Below are 20,891 nucleotides of genomic sequence, written 5' to 3' on the forward strand. Positions count from 1 at the left end.
ATATCAGTTGCGCTGGCGGTTGTTCTGCTCTTGGTGCACTGGTATTGAGGTTGTGCCCGAGTCATGCAGGGTGCAGTATGTCCTCCAATACCTGCAGTTTCGCTTGGATGAGGGCTTGGCAGCCTCTACACTGAGTGTATTTGGCCGCTATATCTGCCTGCCATGTGGAGTGGATGGACAGGCCAGTGGGGCGCCATCCCTTAGTCTCCAGGTTTATGAAGGGGGTTTGTCGCCTGCGTCCAGCTAGGACCTGCTTAATGGCGAGCTGGGCTTGATGTGGTCTTGGCAGCCTGCCTCCCCGAAACACCTCTCTATGAAGGTGGTTTTCTTGGTAGCATTACTTCCATAAAGAGGGATGGATGAGCTCCATGCTCTTCCGGTAAGTAATGAGTGCTACAGGATGGACCCCGTGGGAGGAGTATATCTCTCCGCCCCAAACCTTCATTCCTCCCGAAGGTTCTGTCAGACAGACATGTGAACATCCCTTTTATCCTGTCAAGATCCTGGAGTGGCCTAGCCAGTCTCCAGATCTCAACCCCATAGAAAATCTTTGGAGGGAGTTGAAAGTCCGTGTTGCCCAGCAATAGCCCCAAAACATCACTGCTCTGGAGGAGATCTGCATGGAGGAATGGGCCAACATACCAGCAACAGTGTGTGAACCTTGTGAAGACTTACAGAAAACATTTGACCTCTGTCATTGCCAACAAAGGGTATATAAAAGTATTGAGATAAACCTTTTATTGACCAAATACTTATTTTCCACCATAATTTGCAAATAAATACATTAAAAATCCTACAATGTGATTTTCTGGATTTGTTTTTTCTTATTTTGTCTGTCATAGTTGAAGTGTACCTATGATGAAAATTACAGGCCTCATCTTTAAGTGGGAGAACTTGCACAATTGGTGGCTGACTAAATACTTTTTTGCTCCACTGTAGCTCACAACCGTCATTCTTTCTGTTTTGCTCTAGGACACACACGTCTCTTGAATGGATGTACATGGAGATAGTTTAGTGCCTAAAACAAGGGGATAAATACATGTTAAAAGTTCCCTGATCTTTGACATCTCTGAGATATAGGACAGGCACTTTAGAAAATCTAAAGGAAGTTTGTTCTGAAGGAAATTTACAACAAACTTCTGTGTTCAAAAGCAAACTGCAAGATGGTTTGTCAAAATGTTACAATGGCAATTATTCCTACATGAGTAGAGTTAATGATTAAACCTGTACTCTGGGAAAAAAAGGAATAACTAGGACTTAAAACAAGCTAGAATCATACTTGTGGAATTAAAGAATGGTGCACACAATTTTATTTAACGAGTTACACAAAGCAGTGATGGTCTCTTTCTGACTTGTATACACCAACAGGGATGGTTAGTAGGGTTCTAATAAAACTACAATTCTCAATCGTTGGAGCAGAGATGACGTACAGCATTACAGGAAAGGTAAAGCAGACAATCAAATGTAAATGCTTAATAACATTCTCACCAATAAGTCACATGTCATCCTAGCAAGCATTCTCTCGCATCAATCAAGTTTTGTTCTCTCCAAACCTAGTGAGAAAAACTGTATATATAGAATAAAGTGTGGATGTGTTTCTCTGAACGGATCAATGTCGTTCTTCCCTGGTCCTCTTCGTGTCCTCTAACGGAACTGCAGGGGACTGACACGCAGACCAATCACATCTTTTCCGATCTCCGTCACCTTGGAAATAAGGTTCAAGGGTCAAAGATATCACGGGGAAGGTGATGTCTAAACTCTGTTTAAATACTGACAAAGCAATTAATACAACATTTACATAAAAGCGGGACACTTCTAAATAGGAGGGGCTTTGTGTACATAACACAGTACAGCAGTTCTCTTGACTGACCTGTGTGACCCTGCAGACCTGGCCTTTGTAGGGGGGGCAGTAGCAGGCCCCAGACAGAGGGCACTTCTCCACGGGGCGTCCACGGTATAGGGGCGTGTAGGAGGCAGCGCACAGGTCAAATGGATTGTGGGGGTCGTAGTTCAGCTGGTGAGCATCTGTCAGCGTCTTCTCGCATGCTGCCAAGATCTTGCGTGTCTAAAAGACAGCGATAGAGATGGTAAAAGTGACAATATGGAAATAATTACATTTATATACAGACAAACAGTTAGATTGTTACCTGCTGTGCCACCTCTGGTTTGGGCCCTAGTTCAAGCAAGCGACGGGCAAAACTGGCAGCTGTCTTGAAGTTCTTCAGTTTGAAGAACAGATTTAGTGCCGTACGTAATACCAGGACCATGTGGACTGGCTGGAGACTGCAGTGGGTGAAGTAAGCTGCCATCTGAAAATATCAAACACAATAATTAAAAGACTACTGGGTAGTAAACTCTTATGATTAGAGACTTAACGGTTGAGATGGGAAGTAGAGAAACAATGACAATACCTCACACAGCCTCTTCTGCTGGTCCAATGTCTCTTTAGGCAACTTCTTCCTTTCTGTTTCCATGGTGAGGCCAACAATGTATTCTCTGCAGATTGTAATCAGCTGCTGAGCCTAAGAGAGACAGTAACCTCAAATCAGGTAACCACCACCAACTACCATCCGGCCCACACTTGATTAACCACAGTAAATAACATTGACCGCAATGAAATCATTTCACTCTAAAACAAGTCTGCATACCTCTGCGATCTCCTGCTTGTTGTCGACCACCAGCAGTGGCACAGACAGCAGGATGGCGCGGAAGCGTTCAACGGCCTCCTCAAAGCGGCCGGCAGTGGTGAGCTGGTAGCACTGCTGCAGGCGGGCGATGAGGTCAGAAAGACGAAGACCCACAGCAGGCAGCCCTTGCTTGGTCCCACAGTCCTTCCAGTTCCTCTGGGGGTTGCCACGCAGGCAGGGTAGAGAAGGCAGGCCCAGGTAGCAGGTCCGCCCACGGGACAGAGTCTGCATGAACAGCTGCTTATAGGGCCCAAACTGCACCACCCCAACCTGGTCATGGAGTAACTGAAAAGTAGAGGAAGAGAGAGACTTTGTACTAAAGTATAAACCTGTATAGAATGTGTGTGTGTGCGCGTGTGTGTGTAAGCTTACCCTCATGGCGGTCTCAAATGAGCCTGCCAGGACGTGGTCCACAGGGAGCTGGGAGTTGTTGCACCACAGCTGTGTGGGGCTCATGCCCTTAGTGGGCGGGACAAAGAAACCATCTTCAGCCCCTCCTCCAGAGCCAGCTGACAACTCCTAGTGGTAGAGAAAATAAACATTCTCAAACTGACATGTCATCATTCCTGCTATGATTTGCATTCCTTAAGCCAAATTGTAAAGACAGAACTGATGTAAAAGAATAGTGAATCATCTCACCAGCTCTGGAGGAAGGTCCAGATCTTCCTCCACCTCCCAACCTCCTCCTTCCTCCTTCGCTGCACCTCCTTCCTCTCCTAATCCATCCTGGGCATCCATGAAGCCATCTGATGGAAACAGAGAAGAGAAATGAGATGAACATAGGAAGAGATGGAGTAACAGGCAGGGTCCATCAGATGTCTCTACTTTCTGACTGACTCACCCTCATCCAGCTGAAGCTCTGCATCCTCTCCCCAGCCCTCTCCTCCTGGGGCATCAACATCCATGTCTGCAGCCATCTGACCAGCCTTCCCTGAATCACACACAACAAAACCAAAAAAACACATTTAACATCTCTACACAACAAGTACTCTGACCACTTCCCACTCCAACATAAAAACATTTTCAACTTAATACACGCCATGCTGACATGGCACATTACATCACCATTGCATCTAAACATTACATCTAAACTCAAATGAGTGTATGGAGTGTCAGGGCTGAGGACTCACTCACCTTTGGCTGCAATGGCTCCCTCAAAGAAGCCCTTGGACACAGTAAGCAGGGGCCAGTTGGTATCCAGGGGGTTGATAGGTGGTGGTGGCTGCAGCAGCTGGGCATTGAGGTCCACCTCAGGGACAGTCTCCTTCTCCAGGTCAAATGTCTCTTTCAGGGATTCTGCCTCTTCGTCCATCCCGTGGGTAGCAGCAGTCAAATATGCCAGTGACTCTACATATGGAAGACAGCCACACAGAGATCAGAGTTACAGACAAGCAGTTTAGACCAAAAGCACCAGAAACAAGAGTTGTGTCAGAAATGTCAAGAGAGTGGGAGAGAGATTGAGGTGTTTGTGAATTAAGGGGGACTCACTCTGGCCACAGTTCTTCAGTATGCGAACTCTCTCGCTGACGTCCCCCAGATACAGAGCACCCTGGTAGTGTCCACTCATGTCCTTCCTGATCTCAGCTGCAACACCACACAGACGTCTGTCATACAACTGACAAACACACCGTCAGTCAAACAAAAGACAAAAACAACAAATTAATCTCTTACCGATCTTCATCATCTTGCGGAGCTTGGCCAGGTTACCAGTGATGAGGTAGAGGAAGGTGAGCTTGTCGAAGTTCTTGGTCCTCTGGTAGCACATCTCCACGACCTGGTGGTGACCCTGCAGCAGCGCAGCCTCGCCCAGCCGCTCCCAGCAGCCCCTCTCATCCAGAGCCTTGGCAGCCTCCAACGCCACCTACAGACACAAAGGAAAAATTACATCACACAGTGTTTCACACAGATGATCTCAAGAGATTCCCAATGAAACCTGGGGTCTCAAACTCACTTCAATGTTGCCACACTCCAGAGCTAGAGTGAAGCGGGTCTTCTCATCCTTGACAAAGTGCAGGGCTACCTCAGGGTAACCCTTCTTCTGCAGGTAGGAGATGATGGACTGGCCAACCAGCTTGGCGTTACGCACCATGTGCAAAACCTGGAGGAGACAAAGGTCAGGGGTCACAAAGTCAGTCTAAAAGAAAAAGAGATGACCATGTTAACTCTAAGAGATAGGAGCACTGAATTGGATCGTTCTCACCTCTTCATATTTGCGGTTGACCAGGGCCAGTTTGAAGCGGTACTCCGTGGGGTCGATGGTCAGCACACGGGGCCTGCACTCACGGTCAAGACAGTAGACGCTGTTGCCTCTGACCCGGGTCACGTAGATGGGCAGGTCCAGAGTCCGGATGATACCATGATCACTACAGACAAGAGTAGAGTGTGATAAGAAAAGTTGGATACTCCCCTCGTCTCTCAAACGCATCACTGAAGGAGTAAACAGCTTTCATATTCCAGTATGTTCAAAAAGGACTAGGAAGGGAATGAATCAATATACTGTACTTCGAATATACTCTGAATAAAGTGTGCAATAGTGGCGTCTTGTGCATTACCCTGAGGTGAGGGCGTATTTAATGTGGTTAGATGTGGTGTAAATGAAGACGCCACTCTCGTCCCAGGCTCCACTCTTCACACGGATGTTCTCATGGATGTTGCACAGACTCTCCAGCTTCCTGTTGCAGATCATAATTGCTGCAGAGGAAAGCAGAGATTTATCAACAAATTTAACAGCAGGTAAATCTGGGGTACTAGAGAGCGAGGGAACAGCTAAAAAGGGTGTAAATCTAGGATACATTGTTGACAACAGCTATAGAGAGTGAATCGTGGTAAGTTTAAAAACAGCAAGAGGGCCCAAAACCTTGACAGCCAAGCTGTAGAGAAAGTAGAGGACAGATAAGAGTGTAATCCTGATATTGGATCTGAGTGTGTTTAGAGTGTACAGTACGTACCGTGTTTAGCCAGCAGGGCCACGTGGCTGGTGTCAGCACTCCACACCACATACTTGACCTTGGCGATCTTCACGGTGGCCAGCGAGCGTTTCTGCTGCACGTCGAAGAGGGTGACCCCATCTGCGTCGCGCAGCAGCAGGGAGCCTGTCCCGGCGTAAAATATCTCCTCACAGCTGGGCACCTGCACCTTCTTCACAATCTCATTCTTCAGGTTCTTGATTAGCAGCTGGAGGGAGAGCAGGGTTATTATAGTCATCCTCTGACCACTCAAAATGTACCATACCCATATTTAGAATAACTACAGCCATTGGCCCAGAAATTACAAATACAATTTAATAATGTGCACACACACTTACAGAATGCATGCGGTCCAGAACAGCAAACCTGTTCCTTGCGACCCAGACTGCAGTCAGACCAGAGGACCTCTTCCCCTCAGGAGCTGCAGGCGGGGGAGAAAGAATGAACAGGATATGAAACTGGAATTACATTGACACTTCACAGATGTTGTCTCGCTATAAAAGAGAATAAGGGTGCCGCTTTACCATCTGGGTTCTGAGAGTCGCTCTCTTTGGGAATGGCATACAGGTCATAGGTGCTGTTCTCCAGGTTGGTTGCCCTCTGCAAGAGCAAGACACAGCATTACATTTTCAACAACTAAAGAAACGGTGTCTAAATTGAGTGTGTGTGTACAGTCGTGGCCAAAATTTTTGAGAATGACAAATATTAATTTCCAAAGTTTGCTGCTTCAGTGTCTTTAGATATTTTTGTCAGATGTTACTATGGAATACTGAAGTATAATTACAAACATTTCATAAGTGTCAAAGGCTTTTATTGACAATAACATGAAGTTGATGCAAAGAGTCAATATTTGTAGTGTTAACCCTTCTTTTTCAAGACCTCTGCAATCCGCCCTGGCATGCTGTCAATTAACTTCTGGGCCACATCCTGACTGATGGCAGCCCATTCTTGCATCATCCATGCTTGGAGTTTGTCAGAATTTGTGGGTTTTTGTTTGTCCACCTGCCTCTTGAGGATTGACCACAAATTCTCAATGGGATTAAGGTCTGGGGAGTTTCCTAGCCATGGACCCAAAATATTGATGTTTTGTTCCACGAGCCACTTAGCTATCACTTTTGCCTTATGGCAAGGTGCTCCATCATGCTGGAAAGGGCATTGTTAGTCACCAAACTGTTCCTGGATGGTTGGGAGAAGTTGCTCTCAGAGGATGTGTTGGTACCATTCTTTATTCATGGCTGTGTTCTTAGGCAAAATTGTGAGTCAGCCCACTCCCTTGGCTGAGAAGCAACCCCACACATGAATGTCTCAGGATGCTTTACTGTTGGCATGACACAGGACTGATGGTAGCGCTCACCTTGTCTTCTCCGGACAAGCTTTTTTCCAGATGCCCAAAACAATCGGAAAGGGGATTCATCAGAGAAAATGACTTTACCCCAGTACTCAGCAGTCCAATCCATGTACCTTTTGCAGAATATCAGTCTGTCCCTGATGTTTTTCCTAGAGAGAAGGGGCTTCTTTGCTGCCCTTCTTGAAACCAGGCCATCCTCCAAAAGTCTTTGCCTCATTGTGCGTGCAGATGCACTCACACCTGCCTGCTGCCATTCCTGAGCAAGCTCTGTACTGGTGGTGCCCCGATCCCGCAGCGGAATCAACTTTAGGAGACGGTCCTGGCGCTTGCTAGACTTTCTTGGGCGCCCTGAAGCCTTCTTCACAACAATTGAACCGCTCTCCTTGAAGTTCTTGATGATCTGATAAATGGTTGATTTAGGTGCAATCTTACTGGCAGCAATATCCTTGCCTGGGAAGCCCTTTTTGTGCAAAGCAATGATGACGGCACGTGTTTCCTTGCAGGTATCCATGTTTGACAGAGGAAGAACAATGATTCTAAGCACCACCCTCCTTTTTCAGCTTCGTCTGTTATTCAAACTCAATCAGCATGACAGAGTGATCTCCAGCCTTGTCCTCATCAACACTCACACCTGTATTAACGAGAGAATCACTGACATGATGTCAGCTGGTCCTTTTGTGGCTGAAATGTAGTGGAAATGTTTTTTGGGGATTCAGTTCACTTGCATTGCAAAGAGGGACTTTTTTTTTTCTTCATCTGATCACTCTTCATAACATTCTGGAGTATATGCAAATTGCCATCATACAAACTGAGGCAGCAGACTTTGTGAAAATTAATATTTGTGTAATTCTCAAAACTTTTGGCCACGACTGTACTGTATAACCTATTATGTGTATGCACTTATTTTTAAGAGCGAGACTCACAGTGCAGAGCAAGACAGCATTCTCTGCGGGGTTGTAAGACATGCTGAACACTGGGAACTTTGACCCACTAGTAGAAAAACAGAACATGGTTAGATTCCATATAATGACAAAACCAGCTGACCTCTCGCATTCTTTTACAAAACGGCAGCATTCACTCATCCTTCAGAACTCAGTTTTAGGACAGTAAAGACTCTGCAGTATTAAATGAGCATGCATACGCACACACACACCTGCGCAGCTGCATGACAGCGGTGTCCTTGCTACTGTTAAAGTCGAGCTGGCGCAGGAAGCGGTCCTTGACATAGTAGAGCATGTTGCCGTACACAGCATAGGCCGGACGCTCACGCTCCAGCTTAAACACCAGCATACCACTGTCATGACCTGGAGGACAAACAGCCTGGTTACACACTCCACTTCTAATTAACAAATGCCTCCAACACACGGTCACTGAAAGACAGTGAAATGAAGGGCAGCAATAGACTTAAGACTATCAGATCCAACCGCCTTACAATGTAATCTACTTCGAGCACATTAAAAAGCCCCATAATGTTATCATTATGTGTAAGTCACTTACCAGCAGCAAATAGATTGAGGTTGGGGTGAGCCCCCAGCACCCAGAAGCGGTCGTGGTCCCTGCGGAAGGTCTGGACACCGGTCCTTTTGGACATGTCCCACACACGGATACTCTTGTCCTCAGAGTTGGACAAGATGAGCTCCTGGCGGGGGTGGAAGACAGCACAGGACACGTTGTTGTAGTGGCCCCTGCAGGTGTCCAGTTCCCATGCCTTGGACTCTGGGGAAGGGGAGAAAGTAAGACAAATCAAGTTAGAAAATTGCTAGGATCTTAAGGATAATTTTTTATTTTTTAAATCAGCAACCAAGTATGTTCTTTAAATAGCACTGTACCTTTATTTAAAAAAAGTATCATCTGCAGTTCATAAACACGTACATAGTGAAGACAATTCATTATCTGGGTTGTTCCATGAAATGAGTCCCTTTTTAGATATTTATTTTTTACACTAACACAACCCTTCATGCATAAAGAACACATGTTCAACTTAATAAAAAAACATGTCTTCCCATCTCAAGATGATAAATAATAAAAATGACGATAGTAAGTGCCTATTAAGTGTCAAATAAAGTAACAGGGTGAATGGACGCTTCTTGTGTGCAACAGTGAGGGACAATTCAATGAAAGCGTCCCAAAAAATATGAAATTGCTCAAAAAAATTCTAGCCCATCTTTGGGTAACAGGGTTGACGTGTTATGCTCAACCCACTCAAGTCTTCCACCACAAAACAGAAAATGGCCAAAAAGAGTAATCAGCTCACCTGATTTTACAGTGTGATTTGACTATTAGATGTTCAATGTTTTTTAAATTTTTTTATTGTTAAAAACTGAATAGTTTCACCTCATTAAAACAAGATTTCAGGTTATGTAAGAGGGTTGACCTTAAAAAGACAACCTGTACCTTGTTTTACCAATGAATCACATGAAATAAATGTTCAGAAATGACTGTCAACGCAACAAAATAACTGGCTTTACAGTAGCTAGGTTTCCATCCAATTAGCGACAGTTTCATGCGAATATTCTAGAATCCACATAAAGAAATGTTGTAGTGTTTTCACCAAACTGACTTGTTGAGGATAAAAATAGGTGTGTGATGAAGAGGTGCACACAAAAAAAAAATGTTGGCTTAAGTTTTCATGTACCAAATAAAATTCAAAAGTTCAATGTTTCCGTCGCATTTTCAATTGTTGCATTAAATAGCAAATATGACTACTCTAGTCTTCACACGTGCGCACAAGTCAACAGCTCGCAGATACGGTGCGGGTAGTCTAGTCAACATGAGATTATTATGGATAAGCGTGAGAATATTAGTCAAACATCGATCATCATGTCACCAGAATAAGACCCTATATATTTTGTGGAAAGGAGCATCAACATTACTGTGCACTTTCACAACTGAATGGTTTCCCAAGTTGTGGTGGGAGGACCACACACACACCTTATTATCGTGACTCCAAGTTTACTTCGATATGATGATTATTATCGAAGTTTCCACCGCCATTTCTCGCATAATTCACTTTACAGACAGACACAAAAAGATCCCACTATGTCTAACGAACAAATTCTGTCAGCATTAAAAAACCAATTGTACAGAAACTTCCTGTTTCCATCGCAGCTGACGTGATTCGTATTTTTATACGGTATGACTTTACTCACATAAAAACTGTGGATTGTCATGACATTGCCCTCTTTGGGTATAGCAAGCCCCATCCCCCTCTCCCTGCCTCCCCCTTCAACTAGGCTGCTGTGGTCAGAGAGACGTCGTAAATTCCTGAGGATCTCCTCATGGACACACGGTCTAGAGAGAGTCAATTTTCATAGAGAACAAAGGAATTTCTTTCACCTCACAGAACTTGAGGTACAAACAAATTTCATGTTCCGGAGAAAGTATAAAAGATCGGTGAAGAAACCAGCTACGAACTGGTCCGTTTGTTACAACTTGGGGAAGCTTATGGGAGACGGTGTGGCCACATTACCATAACGCTGTTTACATAATAGTCTCCGATATGAGGTTTACATCTAATTGTTGTATAAGAGGAATGAGTGAGTATGATACTGTTTACACAATTGTACAATGTGATTTTGGACTGTTTAATGAAGGAAAACTCAAAAAGGGAATTGGAGAGGACTGCCCCTGAGCCCAGTTGGGGTCAGGCATCCTGGGACAGCCCTTTTCTGCAATTCCCAAATAAAAACCAACTTTGAGAAATTATCAGCAGACCATGTTTTTCTCCATTAGGAGAGGACGAAAGTTGTAGACCAATCTTTTAACCATACCACGTGGTTAAACTCTTAGACTATCGATACTAACAGAATAAGAACAAGTCTTTGATATTAATTACTAGTCTGCAGCTAGGAATTCGGTATCATTGAACGCGAAGAACGACAACCGCCGAAACATCCATTCTATAACAAATGAATTAATGTCACTATCCCCTCTAACCCCTCTAACCAAGACAGAGAGAGAGAGAGGACAAAACTCTCCAACTGAAACAAACTTTTCACCAGCGATCCAGACGACACACTGAGCGTTTATTTATATATATATATATATATAGATAGAGAGATTGCAATTGTTCCCTAATGAATGAGCGTTCATGTGCAAAGGATTAGCATTTCAATTGTTAAACTGCCTTCTACTCAGGCCCAGAAGCTCGGATATGCATATAATTGGTAGCATTGGATAGAAAAGTCTGAAGTTTCTAAAACTGTTAAAATAATGTCTGTGAGTATAACCGAACTGATATGGCAGGTGAAAACCGAGGAAAATCCATCCAGATTTTTTCTTTTAGGTCACAGGCCATTTCAATGCTAGTCTATGGGGATATACAAATAAATATCTCCCAGATTGCAGTTCCTATGGCTTCCACTAGATGTCAACAGTCTCTAGAAAGGGTTTCAGGCTTGTTTTTTTTAAAAATGAGCAAGTAATTATAGTTTTTCAATGTCTCTCATCAGGACTCTAGTCTTGTGGCGCGCGTGAATGAGGGCGCGCACTTCTGTTATTTATCTCTGGTTTTGAACATACTAGATTCTGTCTTAAATTCTATCGTTTATTTACATATTAGGGTACCTGAGCATTGATTAGAAACGTTGTTTGACTTGTTTGGAAGAAGTTTACCGGTAACTTTTGGGATTCCTTCGTCTGCATGTTGAACGAGTAGATTACTGAATCAAACGCGCCAGTTAAACTTACTTTTTTGGGATGTAAAGAAGTACTTTATCAAACAAAACGACCATTTGTTGTGTAGCTGGTACCCGTGGGATTGCAAACAGAGGATGATCTTCAAAGTGAAGTGATTTATTTTAGCGTCATTTCTAATTTATGTGGCACCTCTGCTGGTTTGAAAAATGTTTTTAATGCTGGTGTAAGCGGGGAGCTGTCAGATAATCGCATGGTATGCTTTCGCTGTAAAGCCTTTTTGAAATCTGACAACGCAGTTGGATTAACAAGACATTAAGCTTTTAAAATGATATGAGACACTTGTATTTTCATGAATGTTTAATATTACGATTGTTAATGTTGCTATGTCATAGAGGGTGCACAGAGGGACATGTCGAAATACCGAATTTTGGCAGTTTAGCAAGTCTTTATTCATATATTTTTTTAAATGAATGTATTGAATTGCAAGAATTTCATGGAATGACCCATTCTACTTACCGTTCATCCTCCAGATCTTGACCTGCCGGTCGTCAGCCCCTGAGACGATGAGGGGCATGGTGGGATGGAAGGCGGCCCAGTTGACCCCACGATCGTGACCCTGCAGGGAGAGAGGGAAACTCACATGGCTCACAACTGGCCAAGACTTTATCTTAATAAGCACAAACTCCTGGGCCTACCAATAACATTACTGTTCATTTCAGTGACCTGCTCAGTGCTCACAACTAAAGTACCATTAATAGACAGCAATGTCTTACAGAGAGACTCAAAACAGACTAACCTCGAGCACGTGTTTGACAACGGCATCGGATGCTCCGAACAGATCGACACCAGAGATGCCTCGCACATCAGTTTCCACGGCCCCGGGAGAGAGGTTCTTCTTCCTCAGACCTGGAACCAACATGCATAGCACCACGCACAAGGGGGATCCATATACGTGTTACACAGGGGCACACAGATACAGGTCAGGGAGAAAGAACATGATACATTAATACACTCTAAAATAGATACCATCAACAAAAGGCAAAGATAGTGGTTTCTGATCATACTAACACACAAATGTAGCTGTTGAATTACTGAAAACACACACACACACACACACACGCTGAAGAGCAAGGACACAACCAGTGTTCTCGGTGTGGTCCTAACTCGAGTTCAGGAGGAACACTATCACCATATTTAGCACATCAAAATCATTGAGATGATTGTTGATTAATCAATCAACAACACAAAGAGCGTCACAGTTCTCCTATCATTGGATTACAGTTAATCTAGGGCTGACCCAAATTATTCGACTGGTTGATAGGCTGTTGGTTGAACAATTTAATTCAAAATTAAAATTCAAATAAAAGTTGAGCGGTAGACTAATTGTTTGCTACTGTCTGTCAATTCCCCCATTGATGCAGTACCAGTCAAAAGTTGACACATACGCATTCAAGGGTTCATTTAATTTTGTACTATATTGTAGAATAATAGTGAAGACATCAAAACTATAAAATAACACATGGAATCATGTAGAAACCAAAAATGTGTTAACAGATATTTTATATTTGAGATTCTTCAAAGTAGCCACTGTTTACCTAGGTCACAGCTTTGTACACTCTTGGCATTCTCTCAACCTCCTTCACCTGGAATGCTTTTCCAACAGTCTTGAAGGAGTTCCCACATATGCTGAGCACTTGTTGGCTGCTTTTCCTTCCCTCTGTGGTCCAACTCATCCCAAACCATCTCAATAGGGTTGAGGTCAGGTGATTGTGGTCATCTGATGCAGCACTCCATCACTCTCCTTCTTGGTCAAATAGCCCTTACATGGAGGTGTGTTTTGGGTCAATGTCCTGTTGAAAAACAAATTATCATCCCATCTGTCTTGTGCTTAGTGGGACTGAGTATTGCTGCAGAATGCTGTGGTAGCATGCTGGTTAAGTGTGCCTTGAATTCTAAATACATCACACAGCGTCAACAGCAAAGTACCCCCACACCACCTCCTCCATGCTTCAAGGTTGGAACCACACATGCAGAGAGCATCCGTTCACCTACTCTGCATCTCACAAATTTGGCCTCATCAGACCAAAGGACAGATTTCCACCGGTCTAATGTCCATTGCTCGTGTTTCTTGGCCCAAGCAAGTCTCTTATTATTGTTGTCCTTTATGAGTGGTTTCTTTGTAGCAATTCAACCATGAAGACCTGATTCCGCAGTCTCTTCTGAACAGTTGATGTTGAGCTGTGTCGCGTTACTTGAACTCTGTGAAGCATTTATTTGGGCTGCAATTTCTGAGGCTGTTAACTCTAATGAACTTGTCCTCTGAGGCAGAGGTAACTCTGGGTCTTCATTCCCTGTGGCAGTCCTCATGAGAGACAGTTTCATCATAGTGCTTGATGGTTTTTGTGCATTTGAAGAAACTTAAGGTTCTTGACATTTTCTGGATTGACTGGCCTTCATGCCTTAAAAATAATGGACTGTCGTTTCTCTTCGCTTATTTGAGCTGTTCTTGCCATAATATGGGCGTGGCTTTTTATTGTCCCCAGCACAAGGTGCACCTGTGAAATGATCATGCTGTTTAATCAGCTTCTTGATATGCCACACCTGTCAGTTGGATGGATTATCTTGGTAAAGGAGAAATGTTCACAAACAGGGATGTAAACAAATTTGTGCACAAAATGAGAGAAATAAGCTTTTTGTGCATATGCAACATTTCCGGGATCTTTTATTTCAGCTCATGAAACATGGGACCAACACTTTAAAAGTTCACATGTTTTGATTTCAGTGTAAAATGTGCCCATTTGGGGATCTGATAGTATTTCTGATTGGCTTAATGCACCACCACTAATGAGCTGTGGAGCTTTGAGAATGACAATAATTCCTCGAATTATTTGACACCCCCTCCCCCTTTTGATAACCACTCAGCATGAGTGAAAAATGTCATGCTCTGATTCAGTAGAAACGTCATAAAACTGCCTACCCGATTTCTTCTTATCCCTCGCAAAAATAGCCTACAACTGGCCCAGAATATGATATACAATGTTGCAAGGAGTTTCAGGCTGGACCCAAGTTGTTGATATAATGTTTAAAGTTCATTGCAGACAGGCCGTGCTAGCCAATGTGATTTATAGGATATTTATTTTTATCCTGAAATGTATCATGAAATGTTTGTTGGCTTTATTGGCTATTTTTCATAGTTGGCACTATAAGTTATTTGTCATTTAGATTTGGATAGCATTTTGACTAACCTCACGACAAAGACAAATGGGCATTTGAAAACCATAACTGGCACACAGATCGGTAGAAATGGTGGGAAATTGGCATTCTACACAAAAAAGTTTGCAAACTCCTCATGTAGCCTATTACCAGCAACTTCAGGAGTGTAACGGCAGAATCTGCGAAAGTCCATATGAGCGGGAGGAGGATGGTCGAGTCATTTGTGTCTTATTTTAGAAAACAGTGAGCTTAACGCATCAGATATCAGACAAGCTCAATGCATATTTAGTTGATTTTATTAAAACACATAGGGTGTCTATATATGGAAAACCACAATTGGTCTAAAGAGACAACCTTCGGTAGACCAAGACAATTTTCCAGTCTGGGCAGCCCTAAATTAATCAAATCACAAAAGAGATGACACCCAGGACTCGAGTCAGAACACACACTTAATCTAGAGAAAACAGGCTGCGTCAGTGTCTCCAGCCCAGAGAAATCACGTGGTGAACAGATAACCCAACAGGATCAAGAAGGGGATTCATGAAGGAGAACTGCACTAGGAACCCATGTGCAGGTGTGGATGTTTCCTGGGGGAGCATGGGGACAGGTGACAAGCGGAAGTGGGAAGAGGTGGATTTGATCGATGGGCTGGTGGAGGTGGTGGTTGGGGTTGTAAAGAGGTGCTCTGATGGGGCGTTGAATGTCAGGAGGGTGAGTAGTATTTGAGTCCATGCTTGGGTTAGATACTGCTACAAACAAAACATCTTACTGCTGCTGTGAGGTTTCTGTCATGCCAAGAGTTCATGCTTCCTGACCAACAAGCTTATCATTTACCAGTCAAAGTAATCTAAAGCAGGGATGTTATGGCTACTTACAGTATTACTTACTGACTGTGCCATGGAGACATTGTGCGCTGCACAGATTGAGCATTATATCGTGCAGGTTTATTAGTTATTATAAACTGGGTGGTTCGAGCCCTGAATGCTGATTGATACAGTATACCATGGCTGTCAGCCAGACCGTATACCACAGATATGACAAGACATTTATTTTTACTGCACTAATTACATTGGTAACCAGTTTATAATAGTAATAAGGCACCTCTGGGGTTTGTGGTATATGGCCAAATTACCACAGCTAAGGGCTGTGTCCAGGCACTTAGTTGCGCACAAGAACCCTTTGCTGTGGTATATTGGTTGTATACCACACCCCCTGGGGCCTTATTGCTTAATTAGGACGTTTGTGAGGTATGTGTTCTTCTCATCAATGAGAGCAGTTAGTAGTGAGTGGTAGCACAGAGCTGATGGCTAATACAGTTTACTTGGGGTATTTGAGGGGTGCAATTGTGATGGCCAACAGCCTGGTGACAGGATTACATGTAGTGTGTGTTGAGAATGAGGTAGGACACTTAGAGACCTAAAATGGGTCAGTGAATGGGAAAAGTGAAAGAATGACAGAAAGACAGGCAAGACACACCAAAGAAAAGTAGATATTAAAACATGCAGAAGCACAGAAACACCTCTCCCATATTCTCGCTCTCCATATTTCTCACGTCACCTAGTGTTACCTTTCTTACCTCATTTTAACCCCCTCTGCAAATCTTTAGTGAAAGGTCTTTAGTTCTGTTCATAACTAGGCCCTCTTCATCAGTTTTCCCTATTCTAAAACTATAATTTTCACTCTATTCAACTGTCCATCTCAACTAAGGAGAGGTGTTTCTGCAAAAAGCCCAGAGATTAATTATCCACAAGGAGAGGAAGGAGGGGTTAAGGACGTGTCTCCGCCTTCCACTCCATACCACCCAGCCCCATCCCCAAACCTCACTGCCCACCCTCAACCCTGAGTCCCATCCCCACGCCCTCACCGGAGATATCCCACACACGCACGGTCTGGTCCAGGCTGGCCGACACCACTAGGTCCTCAGAGGGGTGGAACTGAGCACACATCACATAGTGATTATGCCCTGTCAGTACACTGCAGGACAGAAACACAGAAATTACATAAGAATTTACAATTAGAAAAACCAAAGACACAAGTGTTTCCGTGAGGTGCCAACACTTGGCTCAGGCACTGACTTACCAGACACAGGTCCTGGACTGCCAGTTCCAGATACGGATTGTCTGGTCATCTGAGGCACTCAAAATCCATGGATACTCCTGGAGAAAGGAAAGGAATTAATTTCAGAATGCATTATTAGGCCTATATGGAATTATATGCAAGAACATGAAACTATGGGATAAACATGACATTTAAAGGTTGGGTCTTCATGTAAGTGACAACAGAATGGATGTAGGCTAGCCATTTTGAGAGTGAAAAAATAAGGACTCACATGATGGAAGAAGGTGGTGCGGATGTAGTCCAGGTGCCCAAGAAGAGTGAAGAGGCAACGCCGCAGCTTGTAGTTCCACACCTGGTAAAGGGAGATCAATCGTAAATGGTGCAGTGACATCACAGTTTTCCAGTACGTTTTAGAATGTATTCTCTGCAATGAAAACATGTATGAAGGAGAATGTGAGGGTGTATGAATGACTAACCTTGATTTTGTAGTCATCTCCTCCAGACACAAACAGAGGCTGTTGCTTGTGGAAATCAATTCCTCTGACAGGTCCTTCACAATAAAATCACAATCATCATCAATAATCAAAGTCAATTACATTTATGCTAATTAAGAAATGTGAAAAACATATTTTTACCATCATGCTCATCGAACTTGTCAATCAGTGTGCACATCCGATAGTCCCACAACTGGATGACTCCATTGTGAAGACTAGCAAGGATCCAGGGCCGTTTAGGGTGGAAACTCAGCCCTATGGAATAGAAATGTTTTCAGAAAGTTGGCTTATTAACGTTAGTAAGTTAGACACCAATGAACGGCAAAAGTTTAATCAAGTAAACCATCAATGATACACATGCAGATCACATGAATGAGGTTGAAAACTAGCGGAGGTATGAACTGAAAGTGTTGACTGGCTAGCTAACTTGTTAACTTAACCTTGCTAACATTAGCTGGTTAACATTAGCTGAGCTAGCATACGTTTCCTTGGTAGCAGCTAACGTTAAGTCATGAATTATAAAAAATAAAAAAAAGTGACATGACATTGCTAATCGTATCAATAACTTCGTCTTATGAATTAACCACTAAAAAAATGACAACAATTTTCATGGGCAACATCGTTAGCTAGCTAACAGGCTGCTAATGTAACGTTACCTTTCACACGGGCCGACTTCGTCTCGAATTTGGTCAACATCACAGGAACGCAATGATAACTATATATGAATCTGTCAAATTCACTCTGAAAATATAAAACTCTTATTTTTCGCAGACTGGTCTCCCAACTGCTTCTTTAGCCCATTTACTTCTACTGAATGTTTCCTGACACGTCGACCTGTGTTGGTGCAATGTCTTCCTGTTTGGGAACAATAAAGTTCATATTAATGGTGCTTTCAAGACAACTGGGAACCCGGGGGGAAAAAAGAGGGCAAATCATGACGTCAATGATTTTCAGGTCGGAAAGTCATGAACACATTGAAAGTCGAGAGTTTTCTGAGTGCCCATTTTCTAGCTGTTTTGAATGCAGCAATTAAGATACAGCTGACGCAAAAAAACTCCACCGCACAGTTATGATAGAATGGAACCGCCACAGATTAGAACATCTTTGACTACAGTCTATGGATGGGGCTGGCTGGAATCCTAATGAGTTGTACTGAATTAATTATATGTAGAATCCAGCTTTCTACCAAATTCTCCTTTATATAATCATTCAAAGACTCAATCATGGACACTCTTACTGACAGTTGTGGCTGCTTTGCATGCTGTATTCCTGCCCTTTGTGCTGTTGTCTGTGCCCAATAATGTTTGTACCATGTTTTGCACTGCTACAATGTTGTGGTGCTGCCATGTTGTGTTGCTACCGTGCTGTGTTTTCATGTGTTGATGCCATGCTATGTTGTTGTCTTGTTCAAATCAAATCTATTTGTAAAGCCCTTTTTACATTAGCCGGTGTCACAAAGTGCTATACAGAAACCCAGCCTAAAACCCCAAACAGCAAGCAATGCAGATGTAGAACCACAGTGGCTAGGAAAAACTCCCATGTTGTGTTGCTACCGTGCTGTGTTTTCATGTGTTGATGCCATGCTATGTTGTTGTCTTGTTCAAATCAAATCTATTTGTAAAGCCCTTTTTACATTAGCCGGTGTCACAAAGTGCTATACAGAAACCCAGCCTAAAACCCCAAACAGCAAGCAATGCAGATGTAGAACCACAGTGACAACCTAGGAAGAAACCTTGAGAGGAACCAGGCTCTGAGGAGTGGCCAGTCCTCTTCTGGCTGGGCCAGGTGGAGATTATAACAGTACATGGCCAAGATGTTCAAACGTTCATAGATGACCAGCAGGGTCAAAAAAATTATAATCACAGTGGTTGTAGAGGGTGCAACAGGTCAGCACCTCAGGAATAAATCTCAGTTGGCTTTTCATAGCCGATCATTCAGAGTTAGAGACAGCAGGTGCGGTAGAGAGAGAAAGTCGAAAACAGCAGGTCCGGGACAAGGTAACACGTCCGGTGAACAGGTCAGGGTTCCATAGCCGCAGGCAGAATGGTTGAAACTGGAGCAGCAGCACTACCAGGTGGACTGGGGACAGCAAGGAGTCATCAGGCCAGGTCATCCTGAGGCATGGTCCTAGGGCTCAGGTCCTCCTTGAGAAGAGAAAGAGAGAGTGAGAATTAGACGGAGCATACTTAAATTCACACTGAACACTGTATAAGACAGGAGAAATACTCCAGATTTCACAGACTGACCCTAGCCCCCCGACAAAAACTATTGCAGCATAATTACTGGAGGCTGAGACAGGAGGAGTCGGGAGACTCTGTGGCCCGTCCGACTATACCCCCGGACAGGGCCAACCAGGCAGGATATAACCCCACCCATTTTGCCAAAGCATAGCACCCACACCACTAGAGGGATATCTTCAACCACCAATTTGCTACCCTGAGACAAGCTCGAATATAGTCCACGAAGATCTCCCCCACGGCACGAACCCGAGGGAGGCGCCAACCCAGACAGGAAGATCACGACAGTGTCTCAACACACTCAAGTTACGCACCCTTCCTAGGGACGGCATGGAAGAGCACAAGTAAGCAAGTGACTCAGCCCACGTAATAGGGTTAGAGGCAGAGAGAGAATCACAGTGGAGAGAGGGGAACCCTCCAGGCAGAAACAGCAAGGAGGTTCGTCGCTCCAGTGCCTTTCAGTTCACCTTCACACCCCTGGGCAAGACTACACTCAATCATAGGACCTACTGAAGAGATGAGAGGACTAATATGATCAAATTTTTTGGTTCTAGTCAAGATTCTAGCAACCATGTTTAGCACTAACTGAAGTTTATTTAGTGCTTTATCCAGGTAGCCAGAAAGTAGAGCATTGCAGTAGTCTAATCAAGAAGTGACAAAAGCATGGATTAATTTTTATGCATCATTTTTAGACGGAAAGTTTCTGATTTTTGTGATGTTCCGTAGATGGAAAAAAGCTGTCCTTGAAAGTCTTGATATGTTTGTCAAAAGAGAGATCAGGGTCCAGAGTAATGCCAAGGTCCTTCACAGTTTTCTTTGAGACGACTGTACAACCATCAAGATTAATTGTCAGATCCAACAGAAGATCTCTTAGTTTCTTGGGACCTAGAACTAGTATCTATGTTTTGTTCGAGTTTAAAGTAAAACATTTGCCTTCATCCACTTCCTTATGTCTGAAACACAGGCTTCCAGGGGGGGGCAATTTTGGGGATTCACCATGATTCATCGAAATGTACAGCTGTGTATCGTCCGCATAGCAGTGAAAGTTAACATTATGCTTCCGAATAACATCACCAAGAGGTAAAATATATAGTGAAAACAATAGTGGTCCTAAACGGAACTTTGAGGAACACCGAAATTTACAGTTGATTTGTCAGAGGACAAACCATCCACAGAAACAAACTGATATCTTTCCGACAGATAAGACCTAAACCAGGCCAGAACTTGTCCGTATAGACCAATTTGGGTTT

The 20,891-nt window shown here is 43.6% G+C and overlaps 1 protein-coding gene across 1 annotated transcript; it reads right to left on the reverse strand.

Annotated features, from left to right (window-relative positions):
• Window positions 1–1,287: 1,287 nt before the first annotated feature.
• LOC110530568 (coatomer subunit alpha) lies at window positions 1,288–18,555 on the reverse strand. Its single transcript, XM_021613759.3, has 28 exons — window positions 18,061–18,555; window positions 17,546–17,659; window positions 17,387–17,460; window positions 17,182–17,262; window positions 16,932–17,008; window positions 16,717–16,826; window positions 12,436–12,545; window positions 12,156–12,255; window positions 8,499–8,717; window positions 8,155–8,305; window positions 7,925–7,991; window positions 6,178–6,253; window positions 5,992–6,074; window positions 5,636–5,861; window positions 5,240–5,378; window positions 4,888–5,050; window positions 4,639–4,785; window positions 4,359–4,548; window positions 4,176–4,271; window positions 3,822–4,034; window positions 3,529–3,618; window positions 3,327–3,433; window positions 3,060–3,206; window positions 2,649–2,972; window positions 2,412–2,522; window positions 2,148–2,309; window positions 1,871–2,065; window positions 1,288–1,704 (listed from the first exon to the last, which is right to left on the reverse strand). Exons 1-28 carry the CDS (start codon window positions 18,098–18,100, stop codon window positions 1,645–1,647), a joined length of 3,672 nt encoding a protein of 1,223 aa, XP_021469434.1. The 5' UTR covers window positions 18,101–18,555; the 3' UTR covers window positions 1,288–1,644.
• Window positions 18,556–20,891: the final 2,336 nt, after the last annotated feature.

Source organism: Oncorhynchus mykiss, chromosome 8, assembly GCF_057628025.1.
Source record: "Oncorhynchus mykiss isolate SJ-2025 chromosome 8, ASM5762802v1, whole genome shotgun sequence".
NCBI classification, from domain to species: domain Eukaryota; kingdom Metazoa; phylum Chordata; class Actinopteri; order Salmoniformes; family Salmonidae; genus Oncorhynchus; species Oncorhynchus mykiss.

Coding starts and splice junctions, on each gene's coding strand:
- LOC110530568 (XM_021613759.3), bottom strand. CDS start 18,100: ATGTTGACCAAATTCGAGACGAAGTCGGCCCGTGTGAAAG. Junction 6,075..6,177: donor CGACTCTCAGAACCCAGATG/GTAAAGCGGCAC, acceptor CCCCGCCTGCAG/CTCCTGAGGGGAAGAGGTCC. Junction 5,379..5,635: donor GGCCCTGCTGGCTAAACACG/GTACGTACTGTA, acceptor TTTCCTCTGCAG/CAATTATGATCTGCAACAGG.